The sequence below is a fragment of the Cyprinodon tularosa genome, unplaced genomic scaffold (genome assembly GCF_016077235.1).
Source record: "Cyprinodon tularosa strain WSP-4 unplaced genomic scaffold, ASM1607723v1 ctg52, whole genome shotgun sequence".
Lineage (NCBI taxonomy): Eukaryota > Metazoa > Chordata > Actinopteri > Cyprinodontiformes > Cyprinodontidae > Cyprinodon > Cyprinodon tularosa.
This window is the reverse complement of record NW_024039252.1, coordinates 1,704,201-1,723,355: the sequence shown is the minus strand read 5'-3', so window position 1 is coordinate 1,723,355 and position 19,155 is coordinate 1,704,201. Positions and strand designations below refer to the sequence as shown.

The 19,155-nt window shown below is 37.4% G+C and overlaps 1 protein-coding gene across 2 annotated transcripts in view; it reads left to right on the top strand.

Moving 5' to 3' along the window:
- LOC119795701 (adenylate cyclase type 1-like) overlaps window positions 1–19,155 on the top strand; it is a 60,060-nt gene that overhangs the window by 28,853 nt on the left and 12,052 nt on the right. For both annotated transcript variants that reach the window (XM_038303832.1, XM_038303831.1), the window contains exons 5-9: window positions 13,292–13,419; window positions 14,835–14,993; window positions 16,618–16,759; window positions 17,672–17,827; window positions 18,346–18,543. In XM_038303832.1, coding sequence (XP_038159760.1) covers window positions 13,292–13,419; window positions 14,835–14,993; window positions 16,618–16,759; window positions 17,672–17,827; window positions 18,346–18,543 — 783 coding nt within the window. The remainder of the gene's footprint in view (window positions 1–13,291; window positions 13,420–14,834; window positions 14,994–16,617; window positions 16,760–17,671; window positions 17,828–18,345; window positions 18,544–19,155) is intronic.

Here is a 19,155-nt window from a genome sequence, read left to right as displayed (position 1 = left end):
CACTGAATGGATTTGCAAAACTGCTTTTTTATTTAGCTTTTAGATTAAAGACCTCCTATTTTGACAGTGGCATTGGAGACCCTTACAGTATAGAACTTATTTCACAGGGGATAATAACACAATCCTACTAGTTTCAGCAATCACCTTCACAAAATCTTGTGCTTTTGTTTTGAGGTCAATCTTCATGGGGAGGGAAACATTTAGTTTAGCACAGCTTTCAGACATTAAATGAGTAGCAGCTTAGCGGTGAAATCAGCATTCCTATTTCCAAAGTGCAGCAGTGATTAAATGTAAACAGTGTGGGAGAAAAAGCATTGTGCAAAATGCAACGTTATGGAAGTTAAGAGCATTTTAAGACATATATATATGTGGTGCAAATATGCAGTATTTTAGTTTGGTGTTATCAGTGTGATGCAGTGATCTAGACAACAATAAAAGTTGTGTAGATCAAAGGCTTGGCATTTTTACACTGTTTTCATATGCACATAATTTCTATAGCAGATGAATGTGGAACATTCAGGCATCTGGAAAACTACTAGTTTAGCTTCACTAGTGACTACTAGTGAAGGTAAACTTTCTCTTACTATTATCTCAACTGATTTATACAATTGTCATAATTTAAACACAGGGAAACACTATATATATTCCCCAGTCAATTGTCTTGAATACACCAAACAGATATTTACAAAGTCATGAAATCACCAAGGGGGGCTATATTTAAATGTATCTAATCTATGCACATTTTTAACATCTTTTTATCACAAAAAAGTCATTTATAGCAGGCATCCCCAACCTCGGTCGTCGAGGCCCGCTGTCCTGCAGGTTTTAGAGGTTTCCCTGCTTTAGCACAGCTGATTATAATTATTGCAGTAGACCAAAAGCCTGTTAATCAGCTTTCAATTAAAATCAGCTGTGCTGGAGCAAGGAAACCTTTAAAACCTGCAGCACAGCGGGCCTCAAGTACAGAGGTTGGGGATGCCTGACTTATAGCATTCTTGAATGATCTTAGCATTTGGAAGTAGAAATAGTTTGAGTGTTTAATGGCAAGGTTTAGTCTAAATGCCATGTCCGTGTGGTTTTGAGTGTAATGACCACTCCTTAATTTAAGAACAGGAAGTATTCACTGTCCAAATGGTGTGAGACGCATTCCAGAAAAAAAAAAATTCTGTCTTGGTTTATCTCATGAGCAGAGGCAAGGATCAATCAGCAATCCTTCTGTTTCCCCTCAAACATCTGTGTACTTCAAACTGTAAACTAAAGCAAAATCAAAAACAAATAAGCAAACATGGATCCATGACAGCAGATTTGGTTGAATAAATGTCTCTAAAAAAAAAAAGCACCCTGGTGATAGTTTCTGTTGCAGTAATTGTAGCATAAGACAACCTGAGCTCACATTTTCCTTTACATATAGCATATTAAGCCCTATATGAAGTGAACCAACTGTGCTTTTCCATTCCAGCTTGCAGTTGAGACTGCTCTGTAGCATTCTCGGGAAACCTGCATATCAGATATTTTTAAAAGTCATGAAAAGAAAGTGTGGTATATCTGAGAAAGTTGTTAAAATTGTGCTTCTACATTCTGGACAAAAACAAAAAAAACTTACATTTTATTGAAAAAATTGTTCAATGTCTTTGAAAGCATCTCTTGAACAACTCATCACCATAAAATCTGACTTTTCCATGTTAAAAGAGTGTGTTTACCATTCTTTTGTCAAAAGCTTGTCAATTATATGAGTAACGTAACTGTTCAAAAATACATGTTCTGATTGGAGCTTCAAAGACAAACCTGACTTTATTTGTACTCCCTGAATGTTTTTAACCACTGAGCTAAATATGTTTTCTGGGTATTTTATATGATGGTACATTTCAGACTGGCATTTACTTTTGAAGTACAAGAAAAGGCTGCATACTTTTGCATTTTCACAAGGTGTTTTGCAAACCTAAACTAATTAATTATTTGCAAAGTCACACCTTTTTGTATGCTGTCTAAGTGCCCATGAATATATTATCAACTTTCTAAAAATACATCACCTTTTCTTCCATATATCAGTACTAGAAAGAAATTGTCTATAGCAATTTTATAAATCCTTTTTGCCGGGAGCCAGTGAGCCATTGCCATCTATAGAAATTAAACAGTTTGGCAAACTAAGCATTTGTTTTTTTTGCCATATCTCATTATATATCAAGGTGTCCTTCACATATATCACCCACTCGCCCCAGCCCACAACAGTGGAGTAAGAGAAAGCGTTGATAGATTTTTCATTTCTTTAATAAAATAAATTGCAAAAGCTAGCAAATACTTTCTTAAACAGAGAAAAGAACATTTTTGTATTTACATTCTTCTAATTTTGCAAAAATCATTGCTCTGCATTATCAAATAATGTTCACATGAAACAGAACAGAGCAGAAGTCAGTTTGAAGTTGTTAAATGGCAGAGAGAGAAAGGAAAGAAATGTAATTACTCATGTTTGAAAATGGTAGGATTTGGAAAAGTCTTTGGGTACTGTTATTAAACTCAGCATAAATTTACAGACAGATAGCAGACGTTTCTTCCACATTGCTGCTGAGAAAGCCCTTATCTTCAGCGCTATCAGCAAAGCAGTTATCTTTACTGCTGTATCAAAAGCAAAGCACAGTGTGTTCCGCACTCCCCTTTGGGAACTTGGAGGAAATGAACTGCTACCCTCAGCTGGCTCATATATTTCTTCATTATCATTTATTGAATGTTCCTCCTCCCTGCATCTATGCCTTGGTATTTGCCTTGTTTATCCTTTTTGTATTTTTATATGCACGCACAACATGGATTGGTATGAGATTTGAACCTTGCATGATAACCTTGAGTAAATATCATGAATAAATACTATCATCATTAAATGTATCACCACATTAAGTCAAAACTGTAAACAAAGTTTGCATGCCTACATTTCTTTCATCAAAAATATGAATTGCAGCTGCAGGACAGCTGCTCAACCTGGATACATCTTTGTTGACATGTTGAAAATTAAAATACATTTTTCGCTATGAAACATTCCTGTGTGTCATTTTGAGAAGGCCTTTGTGTAAGCCTCTCAGCCAGACCCTTATGAGCTAAAAATAAAAAGGAAAAAAAACTACAACTCCCAGAATGCTACACTTTAACCAGATGATTGTACACAGCATAAACATTGCATACTGCCAATGCTCAGGGAAGGACTGACCTATTTTAAACCTGCCTGATCATTGTTGTACCATGTATTCTGTGACAGAGGTTTTGCAAATTGTGAACTTGTGGTTTCAGCATAAGTGTTCTGAAATCCTCTGTATGCACATCAATGACAGCAATAAAATATGAACTTACAGATTTTTTGGAGTATACCATTTATTTATTCTTTGATAGGTAAAACTAACTTATGCCTACCCGAAGTTAACAGAGGCACATAGAGATTACGACAGAACTAGAGAGGATGCATCTCCATATCCTCCTGTGGAAGGCATCCTGGAAGGTCTTTAGGGAGGTCACATTCTTGGCCACTAGACCAGCCAGAGAAAGAAGGCCTGACAGGTCATCTGGCTCGATCCAAATACCTAAAATCTGTAAATACACTAAAGCAACTGTGGTAGTACATCCGCAGCTGCCCTCATACATTTTATCTATATAGTGCTGACAGTTACAAAAAAGCCATGATGACGAAGCAGCATGCTTACTAGTAACCAATGCGGCTAGTACTTGAACTCCTGACGCCCCTAACCACTGCCGAGAGCTATATGGTTGCTCACAATCTTTGTATGAAAGACTTTATAGACAGCCCACCTCACAGAGTTTAACAAAAATAGATTATTATTTTGTGACATTTACTGTGTGTGACACATGCAAATGTCCTCAACTTCACATGTTTAGGTTTTATAATGGAAAGCTTTGGCAGTTTGATACATTTATTTAACTTTGTGTTTGTAGTTCTTTTCTGGAAAACTGTTTCAATTTGATTGGTGTCATTCAGATGTCTGTTCACCATGTAATGATATCTGGAAGGCTGAAAGCTGTCTGGATTTAGCGCAGCAGTCCAGGGCTCCTTTCTTACCCTGGATAATATTCTTGCTGTTGACCCTGGGAAAGGTGTAGGGATAAAACTACAAACAGGCCAAATTCTGTACCAGACCTAGATGACACAGAGGCCTTTCCAGCCCTAAGGTCTGACTTTTAACTGTCAGTTAAAATCAATAATGGCTATATAACTTTATATGTATCAATATACATATAAAGATCTACAGTTTAGTAGTAATTATCCTAGTTGTTATGTACTACCACTTTATGTTGCTCTGCTTCAGTAGAGTAAGAAGTTTAAACAAATGCAATCATAAATAAAACAAGCTGATATTAGGTGGTACTTTAGTCAGGATATCTGCTCTTTTGACCAACTCACCCAGTTGTTTAAAGGTATTGTGGAGGATTTTCCGGAATTTTTGAAAAGATCCGCCCTCTCCATTAAAAAAAAATAAAAAATGCACAGCCCTGGACCCGCTCACCAGACATTTTTTTATTTGAATCTTGGTAGATTTCTGAATTATTAATTCAACTTAAAAGTATTGTGGAGGACCCACTCTCTCCATTTAAGAAAAAATACATGTGTGATAGCATGCACAAGCCCATTTCTCCTTGTGCACACTTTGTTTAAAAGTTGCTGTTCTCATAGCTCATAAAAGCTTACTGTGTCCTAAGGTCCGCCCTAACCCCTAAATCACTCAATCATTATATAGAGCAGGGACTATATAGTGAACTTTATAGTGAAATCAGTTAACTTACTAAATGGGTTTTTTTGCTCCCCATTTGTCAGGTAACTCCTCCTCCAATGTGTGGTGCCTGCGCCATCTTTGTTATCAGTCATTGCTGTTGGGTAGCGACAGCCTGTGGCGATAGTGGGCTGCTGTGACAGTAAATCCCATAATGCTTTGCAAAAAGCATTGTGGGATATATCTGCCACTTCTGAGGCCTTTTTTTTTCCTTCTCATACACTTCTTAGATACTTTTTCTCTTAGGACCCTCAGCCATTTTCAAGGAAGCGTGGTGAGAAAGGCAGCTTTAATGACTGGCTGAAACCGGAGTTCACCACACCTATGCGGCTGAAAGTGCGTATGCACAGAAAAAAGATAGCTAACTGGAGACAAGCATGTAGGGTGGCCTTGCGTAAACATATCACAAGAATGATTTACATTTAGAAGGACCACTTATTTACACCTGGAAAAAGAACATCCTCCACTATACCTTTAACAGTAGGCCAGCAATAGATGCATCCATGCTCCAGTACACCCAAATCTAATTAATTTCTTGCAACTAGGTCTTTTTCAAACTCAGTGGAATGCTGAAGAGATAATCATTTCACCATTTGAAGGTATATTTATGTTATTAAAAGCTGCTTGTGTTTATTTTCTGGATAAATTAAGCTGGGCTTTATATTTGTCTGGAAAAATAAAGGATAGGACTAGCTTGCCTCAAACAGAATTTAGAAGATATCTACTGTCATTTATGTCAATATTGTATCACTGCCCCATGCCAAATATTCTCTATATTTTTTTTACATTAGCATTTCAATATATTTTTTCTTAGCTTTTGTTAAACACAGTGTTTACAAATTGTTCTTATCGTGAAATTGTTTTGCTCCTCTTGATTTTATTGTTAAATTAAACAAAATATCATTTAAACCTCGGAAGCTTTCTTTTGTTGGCTGTGACTATGACCACTCAGCCTGCTAACAGTCCTGTAGTCACATGATAGTGATAATCCTGCTTGAGTCTGAATCAGCTTCTAATGCCTCACACAGCAGATTAGCAAATGAAAACGTACAGTGTAGGAGACTCTTTAAGTACAAGGGGTTTTCCTACTTCCTGTATGTGCACCATGCCTCATCAACACACCATCTGCTTTTGCACAACCCTGACCCCGAGTTACAGCAAGGGTGAAAAAAGCCGCTCTTAAATAAGAAAATAGATTTTATATTTGAACGAAAATAAGCAAATATATATTATATATTTTGTTAAAAGAAAAAAGATTGAGTTGTTGCTACCAAAGAAATTGCTTGTTGCTTTTCTTGCATTAGCTTAAACACCATGTCCTAGAAAGTTAACAATATGTTATATATGTTCTCTTTAACGAACTCAGAACAAAATCATGTATGATGATGAAAATAAAAATTCTGTAAATTGGATTAACCTTTGTGACAAAAAAAAAGCTTTAATGTAGTTTAGTTTTAAATTTAAATTTTGCGGCTGGTTTGAGAAATATTCTATCATGATTCTAAAGTTATGCCTTCTACGAGGAAGCCTTCCAAACAATATTCTTGTATACTATATGTGTATATATATATATATATTTATTAGGGATGGAACGGTTTATGAAAACCGTCTAAACCGTTCTGTTCGACTGTCTCGGTTCGGTTTGCGTGTGTTGCGTTCGGTTCATCCGCTGTTCCTTTTTCTCACAGGCGAAGCGTGTACACTCCAGAGCAGAAGGTGGAGGTACTGCGACCAAAGCCAACCACCAGTAGTAAACAAGAAGAAGAAGAAGCAAAGCAGCGTAGCCGGGTGTAGCAGAAAAAAAACTGTTGCTGTGGAGAATTGTGTGGGTATGAAGAGTGGGAAAGAACAGGAGTTGGAAGACGCGCCAGCAGCACTTTATAGGTCTGCTGTATGGGACCACTTTGCATTTAGAGTGACCTACGATGAAGGCGGAAAGAAAGTTGTGGATAAAAGTGCAACAGTGTGCAAGCATTGTGCAACACGTTTTGTTTATGCTAACAGCAACATGACCAACATGTCAGGCTAACCCCGAAATCCCACATACTCCATGAGTGCTCCGCTCTGCTCAGCCCCGCTGCGCTCCAGACCATCTGCGCAAAGCAAAGCCTACAGCCTCCACTGTGGCTCCTGGTCCTCTCCGTGCTCCGAGTTCTTTGGAGATCGTAGAGGGCATGCGCGAGATGATTAAATTCAAGGCAGCAAAACATGCGGAAATGAACCAGGGTTTCCGCGGATCATTAAAAATAATTACAATTCATTAATTTCATAAATTTTTATGGGATTTTGGCATAACAATCAACATATACCGAACCGAAAACCGTGACCAAGAAACCGTGAACCGAACCGAACTGTGGATTTTGTGAACCGTTCCACCCCTAATATATATATATATATATATATAGTTTATATATACTATATACAGTAGGGCAAAAAAGTATTTAGTCAGCCACCAATAGTGCAAGTTCTCCCACTTAAAAAGATGAGAGAGGCTGGTAATTTTCATCATAGATATACCTCAACTATGAGAGACAAAATGAGAAAAAAAAAAAACAGAAAATCACATTGTCTGATTTTTAAAGAATTTATTTGCAAAATATGGTGGAAAATAAGTATTTGGTCAATAACAAAAGTTCATCTCAATACTTTGTTATATACCCTTTGTTGGCAATGACAGAGATCAAACGTTTTCTGTAAGTCTTCACAAGGTTTTCACACACTGTTGCTGGTATTTTGGCCCATTCCTCCATGCAGATCTCCTCTAGAGCAGTGATGTTCTGGGGCTGTCGCTGGGCAACACGGACTTTCAACTCCCTCCAAAGATTTTCTATGGGGTTGAGATCTGGAGACTGGCTAGGCCACTCCAGGACCTTAAATTGCTTCTTACGAAGCCACTCCTTCGTTACCCGGGCGGTGTGTTTGGGATCATCGTCATGCTGAAAGACCCAGCCACGTTTCATCTTCAATGCCCTTGCTGATGGAAGGAGGTTTTCACTCAAAATTTGACGATACATGGCCCCATTCATTCTTTCCTTCACACGGATCAGTCGTCCTGGTCCCTTAGCAGAAAAACAGCCCCAAAGCATGATGTTTCCACCCCTATGCTTCACTGTAGGTATGGTGTTCTTTGGATGCAACTCAGCATTCTCTCTCCTCCAAACACGACGAGTAGAGTTTTTACCAAAAAGTTCTATTTTGGTTTCATCTGACTATATGATATTCTCACAGTCATCATCTGGATCATCCAAATGCTCTCTGGCAAACTTGAGACAGGCCTTGACATGTACTGGCTTAAGCAGGGGGACACGTCTGGCACTGCAGGATTTGAGTCCCTGGTGGCGTAGTGTGTTACTGATGGTAGCCTTTGTTACTTTGGTCCCAGCTCTCTGCAGGTCATTCACTAGGTCCCCCCGTGTGGTTCTGGGATTTTTACTCACCATTCTTGTGATCATTTTGACCCCACGGGGTGAGATCTTGCGTGGAGCCCCAGATCGAGGAAGATTATCAGTGGTCTTGTATGTTTTCCATTTTCTAATAATTGATCCCACAGTTGATTTCTTCACACCAAGCTGTTTACCTATTGCAGATTCAGACTTCCCAGCCTGGTGCAGGTCTATAATTTTGTTTCGGGTGTCCTTTGACAGCTCTCTAGTTTTGGCCAAGGTGGAGTTTAGAGTGTGACTGTTTGAGGTTGTGGACAGGTGTCTTTTATACTGATAACGGGTTCAAACAGGTGCCATTAATGAAGGTAACGAGTGGAGGACAGAGGAGCCTCTTACAGAAGAAGTTACAGGTCTGTGAGAGCCAGAAATCTTGCTTGTTTGTAACTGACCAAATACTTATTTTCCACCATATTTTGCAAATAAATTCTTTAAAAATCAGACAATGTGATTTTCTGGATTTTTTTTCTCATTTTGTCTCTCATAGTTGAGGTATATCTATGATGAAAATTACCGGCCTCTCTCATCTTTTTAAGTGGGAGAACTTGCACTATTGGTGGCTGACTAAATACTTTTTTGCCCCACTGTATATGATCTATATTTATTGTATATCCATCCATCTATCCATTTTGTGTCACGCTTATCCCAAGCGGGGTTGCGAGGGGTGCTAGTTGCTATCTCCAGCTGTACCCCGCCTGCGATGAACCAGTCCATCGCAGGGCAACATATAGACACACAGAAACAAACAACCATTCACATACACACTCATACCTAAGGACAATTTAGAGAAGCCCATTAATCTAACAGTCATATTTTTTGACGGTTGGAGGAAGCAGGTGTACCCGGAGAGAACCCATGGATGCTCAGGGAGGACATGCAAACTCCATGCAGAAAGGCCCTGGGCAGGGAATCGAACATTGAACCTTCTTGCTGCAATACTGAAGCTTTAAGAAAGTATTTAAGTTAAAAATTCAAGTTATTCCAGAAGCTTTAAACTCAAAAACAAATTTGTTTTTAGCACATGTCTTTGGGGTAGTCCATTCAGCACATAAACAATGCTTAAATCTAAGCAAGGCATGGGCGGGTATAGCGCTTAAGATTTTGGCATCTATAGAAAATCTTTTCACACACATAGAAGCAGTAGAAACAACAAGTATGAATAAATTTACTTTATACTTTCACTGAAAACTAGTGAAAAACTAACATTTCTAAAATCTCCAAAATGCTCTGATTGAACATTTCTGACCAGCACAATCACCAAGCTGTCTGTTTCAGTGATATGGTTGTTTATTTGTTTCACTAATACCTGATGCTGAAGGTAGCTTATTGTGATGACATAACATTTACCTTAAAATTAGCAAATAACGTTAGTTGATTATTCCGCAGATGCACGTTGATATTAAATGTTTTCCTTTGGCTGCTGCTATCTGAACACACATAGGGCAAACCTCTAATTCATTGCTGTCCATCCTACTGTGGTAGCTAAGGTATTCCTATATGGCTGACTTTAATCAGTTTCAGAGCAGAGAGTTACTTGTGGTATTCCCTGTCTGACTGAAAGGGACAAAGAAGGGGGAAGAGTTTGGGCTGCTTCCGTCCTTCTTCCATCATTCAACCTATAAAGCTAGCAGCTACACAGGGATTGGTTGGGGCAGGGGTGATGAGGCTGCAACTGCTCACAACCTTAGTACTCTCTCTAATGAGATTTATTAAAAACACAGCAGAACCAATCAAAGGAAAACTTTTTTACAGTTTTGAAACTTTATGTTTTTCATGCCAGGGTATTTCATGAAACTGGTTAATACCTAATTTAAACCATGCCATTGTTATCTTGTTTTGTTTCTGTGTTTTGTTTGGTAGGTGAACCTCTATTTCAAGGTTTATACTGTAGTCTTTTTAAGGTTTCCTTTCTGTATTGCCATATTTTTCTTTAACTTAATTTCAATTCTTGTCAAAAAATACTTTCTTGACCGCAAAGAAAATTTTTATGCTGTAACTCTTAACATTTTTTTTTCCAAGTTGTTATAGATATTAATGGCTGTATGCAGAAAGGACCTCCTTTAGTGGTGTGTCTTGCTGTGAGTCAGTTAGTCTTTGATCCAGGTGATTTTGAAGGCCTCTGCTTGTGTATTCTGACAAAGCAAATTAGGCTGAATTATATTAAATACACTGGAGAACTTAAAAAACACATCTTGCACAACACTACCTGTTGTTCACAAGCATTTTGCTAGCCTTCTTTAAATCTCTCTCTCCTTGCAGGATAAAAAATTCCCACAGATAAACACTGGAGTGGAGGATGTTGACATCCTGCTGGAACCATGTTTCAGTGAAAAAATGATACTTCATTATAGTGCATACCCTGTTAATTTGGGGCTTATTCGATTAAACAGTGTACTGAGCGAATTTAAGTAGCACTAATGCTAATTTATTTTGAACAAACAACAAAAGTTTTTTTTTTACACAATTAGCTCGAAAAGCAATGGGAGAAAGATACAAGATGTAATAGTTTCTGGTCCCTCTTATACACACCAACAAATTATTAATCTCTCCACATCAAGAGATTAATAATTATACCCCTTTCCCACTGGCCAAAAAACCTGTTTAAACCTGGGAACAATCGGCTTTTAGTGGCAATGAGAACAGCTCACAGCATGTCTTCCATGTCAAATGAATCGGCAAGCAACAGCGTTAAAACTGCCTCGGCTCTGATCGGCATGCCCTGGGAACACCAGAACCGGGGTTGACGCTTTATTTAATGTAATACCATTGAGCGCAACGTACGGACGTTGATGCACTTTGCCAGTCGCTTCTGATCTAACAAGCCAAAACAACTCTGTTTACATTCGATCAACATGGCGCAGCACAGTTAAAAGGGATTCGGACAGATAATAGAGCTAAACAATAAAGCACACTTACTATGCACTGGCTTCCTTATATGTTGGTCTCCATCGTTCATTTTCTTGATTTCTGTCACACTCGTGATAGCATCAATGCTATCCTAGCATGATGGTGTCACCTGATATGCAGCTGCAGGGGGACAGAGGTAGGTAGAGGTTAGACCCAACTTTCTTTGCCAAGGGGAAGGTTGCCGAATGCTGATTGTTAGCGGGTTGACCCATGTTTGAAAACACACGTTAACCCTCTTTCAGTGGGAAAAAGGCTTTAGAGTGCTCTCCCATTAACCTTTACATTTTCATTATTAAATGTACAGCTATCAACACACTATTAATATCCTCAGTAACATTCTTAGCCTACAATACACCCAACCTATAACATATTTTCCAATAAGCTTCTTTTTATACAGTTTTTTAAACTGGTTTATATTTGCATTTTGTTTGAGATCACTGTTTATTTATTCCATAGATCTACCCCACATCTCTAATACATGTCAAAAAGCATTTTGTTTTTTTTAAATTGTGTGGAAGTGGCTGGTTCCTTACTTACATTTAGAATTGTTTGCATGCACTTGATGTAGAGGTAAAGGGGGCTAAATATATAGTCTGAATATTACATAGGTCTTAATTTAGAATATTAATTTACTAAAGGAACACAATTCATAGATTCACTTTATTTAAATAAAGTATTGATTGTCCATGATTTCACATACACAGCAAAATAACCTTTCACTAATAAACAATGTAGGTCTTGTAGGTTTGTGTATAAGAATGAAGTCTTCATACCTTCTTGTCACAGCAGGTAAATCTTCAAACCAAGAAACAACCTCTAACTATTTAGCTCTACTTAAACAACTAGAGCGTCCGTCCTTTCTTGTATCCACCAGTGTGCATAATTATGAGTCTTTGTGCTCTACACATGCATGGGCAGCAATCCCATTACCTTAATGGAAACAATGAAGGGTTATGAGGAGGCGCCCACGGTAACCTGGTCTCCCTGGTAAAATGAATGTCTGTTGTTCATACCCTCTAATGAAAGGTTATATTTGTAAGCCATTTTTCCACGCCACTGCTTATTGTTCTAAAGAGTGAGTGACTCACCTTATTCCCTAAAATGAGTCCGATCCATCTCATCGTGGGAGGTGCTTATTGCCAATGTAATTTAAATGTCTAAAAATAATTTATGAGGTAATAGATCAGGAAATGGACATGTCAGCCCAAGAGAAGCTGTTAAACAACTACGTAGAGGTTGTTTAACAACTAGATGTTGTTTAACAGGTAAAATGCATATTTGATCAATTGTCATGTTGTCAGTGTTAGGCCGTATCTTTGAACACCAAATTCTTAAAAAATGGAATACCAGTATATAGGTACCCTCTTACTGAAGAAAGAGCCAAAAATGTATTTGCTTTTTATGCAAATTGAAAAGGAAGTACAGCTCCATTAAATTCTAGGCTTTGAAAATTTTTAGCGCATCTAAAGTTTGACTTCATACCATTTCTGTATATTCAGTATTACATGACTTTTACAGTTAAGGTGTAGTTTTAACACTTTTTAAAGACATTTAGGAACTTATCATGCCTTTCAAAATTATTAATTTTCAGCCTTTTCTTCTTCTTCAACTTTTTCATATTATAACCAAACTGATCAGTTTTTTTTTTACCAGGGTTGGTGGAAGTTAGTTGAGGACCCAAATGCAGTGATGAGGAGGGAGAGAGGAGTTCTTGTGGATTTATTGGGATGTAAATGGAAACAGAAACACAAAATACAGTAACAATAAAGAATCCAGCACTGATGAACTGCAGAGGAGGATTTTATATGGGAGACAGAACCAAGTGTTAAGTAATCAGTTAAGTGGAAGCAGGTGTGGAAAGAAGCAACTAGGGGAAAGGAACATGGCACCAGGGGACAGTAAAGAACAACAAGGGAAAACAAGGCTTAATTGTAAGTAGAAAATAATTTAAAAAAGGCTAAAGGGGAATACAACTAATGACTACAAAATAAGGATTCACCAAGGGAAAAGTTAAAGGATACGAGAAGGGACTGGAGATAACTGAAGCCATGGAAAACACAACCTTAGGATAAGAGAATAACTAACTAAAACTAGACTAAGGAATAAAGTCTTAACAAATATATTTTTTTTTATTTTGAAAAACAACTTCTCTATTCACTCTTTGTTTTTCATTAACAGGAGAACCACTGTCGCAGGATAAAAATTTTGGGGGACTGTTACTACTGCGTGTCAGGACTGACTCAACCCAAGACTGACCATGCCCACTGCTGTGTTGAAATGGGGTTGGACATGATTGACACTATAACGTGAGTTTTTCTCTAAGCTATTTTCTAATTTAATCTGTTAAGGGTTGGAAGAACCATTGTAACAATCTTATATACAGATAATTATCTCGTTATCACGAGAAAAAAGTTTTGATTTTTTTTGAGATAACGAGATGATTAACCTGTATGAGTAATGAATGAGGCCTGGATTCCCAGTTCATTCATGCCTGCGGTGCCCGTAGTTGTACAGTTGTGGTACAGCATGTACAAAAATAATCAGTTTTTTAGTTTCCTATTTCTTTTCACTCATTGTCCATTCGTGGTGGAAGATTGGATTGCATGGAATACAGTAGAAACAAATCCGACGGTCAGTGAAAATGAATGAAATGAAAATGAGTGAAAAATGAACTAATTTTGGGAGTTAATGCATCTTATACCTGTTACAGGCGTAACATTGGGGGTGACAGAACACCGGCTCTAAGACGTCGAAGGCATAGGTCTAATTGCTCATGAATAAGAAATGGAAGCAAATCATCACACCAACAACGTTGACTCATTACCTAAAAGTTGAACACATGATTATTAACAAAATTACACATAGGCTGCCATGACTTATAAATCCTCTCCGGCTGTTGTGGTATTAAAGGATGTAATCAGTTTTAACACACACTAATCATCTCATTATCACTAGAAAATGGCTTTGTTATCTTTAGATAATGATATAATTATCTTGTTTTATCGAGAAAACAACAGTGAAAAAGTATCTCAGGGATAGGACCACTCTTGGCTTCCGATCTAAATCTAAAATATCTTATTTACCCAAAAAGGCAACAAAAAAACAAAAATACAAAAAAATAGATCCTCAGAATCCACAAAAATACAGAAAACCAGAAAACTCACTTGAAGGGGAAGAAATGACAACAAACCAGCAACAGTGACTGAGCAGGAGGTGCATATGTGGGAGTGAGGACCAGGCTAATCAGCAGATTGGAAGCAGGTGTGAACAGAGGAGTCTAGAAGGGAGCTAGGGAAAAGGAGCCTGACACAAGAGGGAACAGAGGGCAAACAACAAATACCTAAGAAAAAAAATACAATGAAAAATAACCAGAATAACACAAAATGGAAATAAATATAATCAAAACTCAAAAATAATACTTAAACAGAATCAAAACCATGACAAGATATGCATTGGCAAATTGTGTTTCTATATTTGTATGTGTTTAAATTGCGGAGGAGGGAGCAGCTCTTGAAACTGGACGCTGCATGAGAAAAAAATTGTACTGTTATGCATTAATGAAACTGCATTTTCTTGTACTTTTACTGTGTAATCCTCTTTGCTGCCCCTTTCTTTATGTACCAAGCATGTATTTATTAAATATTTACTGATTATTATTAAATATTTAAAGACAATTTTCACCAATAATTTTACCAAAATTGTCCTGTGCATGGTCCTACAGGTCAGTTGCAGAGGCAACAGAAGTCAATCTGAACATGCGTGTGGGTCTACACACTGGACGAGTGCTGTGTGGAGTTCTGGGCCTCAGAAAATGGCAGTATGATGTCTGGTCAAACGACGTGACACTGGCCAATGTCATGGAAGCTGGAGGACTGCCAGGGTTAGTGTAACTATTGATATAAATATTCATCTGGATTCATACAGGCCTTAAATATTTCTAAATTTCTAAATCTTTCTAAGAAAAATCATTTTCCTTTTTTTTTACTTTGGTGTGAATTAAAACGGCAAATTTATTGAATAACAGACACAGGCTAAGTATTTGTTGTAGGATAAATAAGTTCCTTTTGTGAGCTTGGAAAAATCTTTTTTGTGTTAGATTTTATTTCTGAAGTTTATCTTTCTGTTCTAATGGTGATTAGTAATGATCTGGAATGTAATTTTAATTAACAGAGCACCCTTTATGGTGTATGGTATTAGCACAAGCTTTTTGATAATAAATGTTTGTCATTTTTTCTTTAGCTTTTATCTAAAACAGAAATGCAGCCATTATCTATACTACTGTATAGACGTTTCATTATGATATGAGTAACAATTTTTATATAGATTCTGATACAAAAACATATGCACCTGTATCAGAGGAAAGGCAAGAAAAAATAAGACAACAGACAATCAAAGAAAACATTAAGGAAATGTGGGCATCCTTTGGATATCCATGTGTGTGGAAGGCAAAACCTATGAGGATTACATATATATATACACACACACACAAACACACCCACACACATATATATATATAGCTGCAGCTTAGTATTCAGTATTAGTGTGTATAAGTAAACCTGGAACCAAACTTCTGTGGTATGTATGCATGGTAATGCTTGTCTATAAAGATTTACAAGGCTTATTCAACAGAAAAGGTTGCTCAATAGCAGATAGGGGGGGCCTCAGACTCGCCCTACATGGGCCAGGATTGACAAAGTGGTGATCCCAGCCCCAGATGTCCAGAGACGTCCAGATCACTGGGACGCAAGGAGGCCAGATATAGGGACGGCCTCACTCACCCGAGAGGTCAGACGAGAGCACCCAGGGCCCAACCCCCAAGGAGCTGAAGTGTAGTATCCAACCCCGCACCTGGAGAACCATCCGTGCGCCAGCTGTCACATGCACCTCTCACTGGTGAGGGGCATAGGGGGAGAAGATGGGCCCAAGATGTTCCAGTAGGTGGGAGGGGAGGCACTCAGCCTGACAAGTAGACAAATACAAAATCACATTCATCCAGTCACATTCACTCAATCCCACCCATACATATATACACAAGAACTCAGCAGAGACACACACAGAGAGGGAAAGACCAAAAATGTTCTTACACTCCTCATATATACACTATCCTTCCAGGTCTAAGGGCCAATCCTCCTATGGGAAACAGGCTCCAGGAGGAGATCTCCAAGCTACAGGCAGTTTGAGCTCTAAAAAGAAAAAAGAGAGAACAGCAGGTTTAGACCACTTCTAGTCCCAAACTAAGAACAGAATAATTAAGAATGGAACAGAGAGAACAGAATATTTTTAGAGTGAAGGTCACAAGAGCTGTTTCAGCAATCCAAAGCATAATGGAACTATGTGGTCCTATTTCAACCTAGTTTTAACAGAATAGGCAACATTCTGATTTTTCTTAGTTAATAAATAGGAAATGGAATGTTCATTTAGGAGTTTATTTTGATAATTTCTTTGTCCTGTTATCATGTTTTCAGACTTGCTATGTATGTTAAGCATGCCTTTTTGCATTGCAGGAAAGTTCACATCACCAGGTCAACACTTGAGTGCCTAAATGGAGACTATGAGGTGGAGCCTGGAAATGGCCATGAAAGGAATGCCTTTCTCCAAAAGCACGAAATAGAAACTTTCTTTATTGTGCCATCTCACCGACGGAAGGTATTTCCTGTTAAAAACGAATGATTAGAATTAAATAGTGCATTTTGTTTATTATTGTGGCTTTATTAGCAGGCCATTTTCTTTTTATTAAACATTAAAAACCTCTAGTGCAGCTTAGAAATCCTCTGAATCTTTTAGAGCACATTAAACTAGTGAGAATAGGTTAAACTGAAATAGCTGATTTTATCTTCATGCCAAAATGTACAAACTAACCTTCTTTCAACTTAAACTATGACTTGCACATTACACTTGTTAGATTCACTTCATGTTATCTTTTGTACTAGATTATGAAATAAAAAACATACACAGCCAGTGGCATCCTTCATCTTAAGTTTTCACAGTTGAACAAACTCTCAGGGAAAAACACATAACCCCAGCAGATGTGCCACGAGGAATTTTAATTCTCTTTTAACATCTCCAATCCTTTTGTCTTCAGCTTATCGGCCAATTTTATGTTATGAAAGAAAAGGCTTGTATGGATGTTCACAGTTTCAGAATAGTGATATTGTTTCTCTTTGCAATATAAAGCCTTCACTATGCCTTTAATGTAGCTGATGGTTTCATTTCATCAAAGAAAGGGCTCAGACAAAAAATATTGTCTAACTGCTGCTCCTGCCAGGGCAATTCTCAAACAGATCATGTACATTATGTTGCAAATGGCATTCTTCATCTAATTCTTTAAATTACATTTAATAATTTTCACTTCTCTAAAACACTCCTAAGATGAACTAAAATCCTTGTTAGATTAACCTGTCTCCGTTTAACCACTTACTTGTTAAATTCTTAGGCTCTGTAATATAGACTGTATTTTTTGTCTGTACGCTTAGTGGTTGTGCATGCGTTTTAATCGCACAGTCAAGATTGTACTGTAGAGTTTTGTGACTTAATCCTTGTTTTTCATTCTGGTGACAGATATTCCCAGGATTGATTCTTTCGGATATAAAGCCTGCCAAAAAGATGAAGTTCAAAACCGTTTGCTACTTACTGGTGCAGCTCATGCACTGCAGGAAAATGTTCAAGGCTGAGATTCCTTTCTCCAATGTCATGAACTGCGAGGATGGAGATAAGGTAAAACTGGCTTGGGTTAGCTTTTTTTTGCTTGCTCATGCTGTCATTTGTTATGCACAATTTCCTTCAAAAGGAAATTTGTACTATTTTTGTTATTTCCTTGTTCTCTAGCATCACCTGATAAAGCATCTTTTCAGTAATACCAGTTTTAAAAAAATCTACACACTATTTATATATTGAAATATAACAGATTTTGGAATATTATAACTTGATGATATCCTTAGAAATGAAAGAAATGGACCCTGATTATGAAAACCAGCACATTTGCCTGCTTTGACAACTATACTAAGAATCATATTGGATCTGCTATTAGACAACATGCAGCATTTATGCTATGATGAACATGAGTATGAAGGCGGTGGTGTTGTTTAAAGGTAAAAACAGCTGCTCTGTTCACTACTCACTTTTTTCAGCCTTGTTTTAAATGTTATGATAAGACAACTGGGTAGACTACAGTACTGCATTCATCGATGCAATTTTGAAGGATTTTTTATTTTTGTTGGTTTGTCCTATTGCAGCGGAGGGCCATGCGCACAGCTCCACAGAAGCTGAGAAACCGCTCCAATGCTAACCAGGCTAACTTGATCCAGAGTAGCCCAAGAACGAGGGTGAACCGCTACATTGGCCGGTTGATTGAGGCCCGCCAGACCGAGTCTGACACAGCAGACCTCAACTTTCTTACACTCATGTATAAGTGTTCTGAGCGAGAACAGAGGGTGAGGCCTTCAGAATACCACATAGATTAGGAGTTGTTCATCTATGTTGTATAGATAGATAGATAGATAGATAGATAGATAGATAGATAGATAGATAGATAGATAGATAGATAGATAGATAGATAGATAGATAGATAGATAGATAGATAGATAGATAGATAGATAGATAGATAGATAGATAGATAGATAGATAGATAGATAGATAGATAGATAGATAGATAGATAGATAGATAGATAGATAGATAGATAGATAGATAGATAGATAGATAGATAGATAGATAGATAGATAGATAGATAGATAGATAGATAGATAGATAGATAGATAGATAGATAGATAGATAGATAGATAGATAGATAGATAGATAGATAGATAGATAGATAGATAGATAGATAGATAGATAGATAGATAGATAGATAGATAGATAGATAGATAGATAGATAGATAGATAGATAGATAGATAGATAGATAGATAGATAGATAGATAGATAGATAGATAGATAGATAGATAGATAGATAGATAGATAGATAGATAGATAGATAGATAGATAGATAGATAGATAGATAGATAGATAGATAGATAGATATGTAGCACCCCACTACCCTGTCATGAA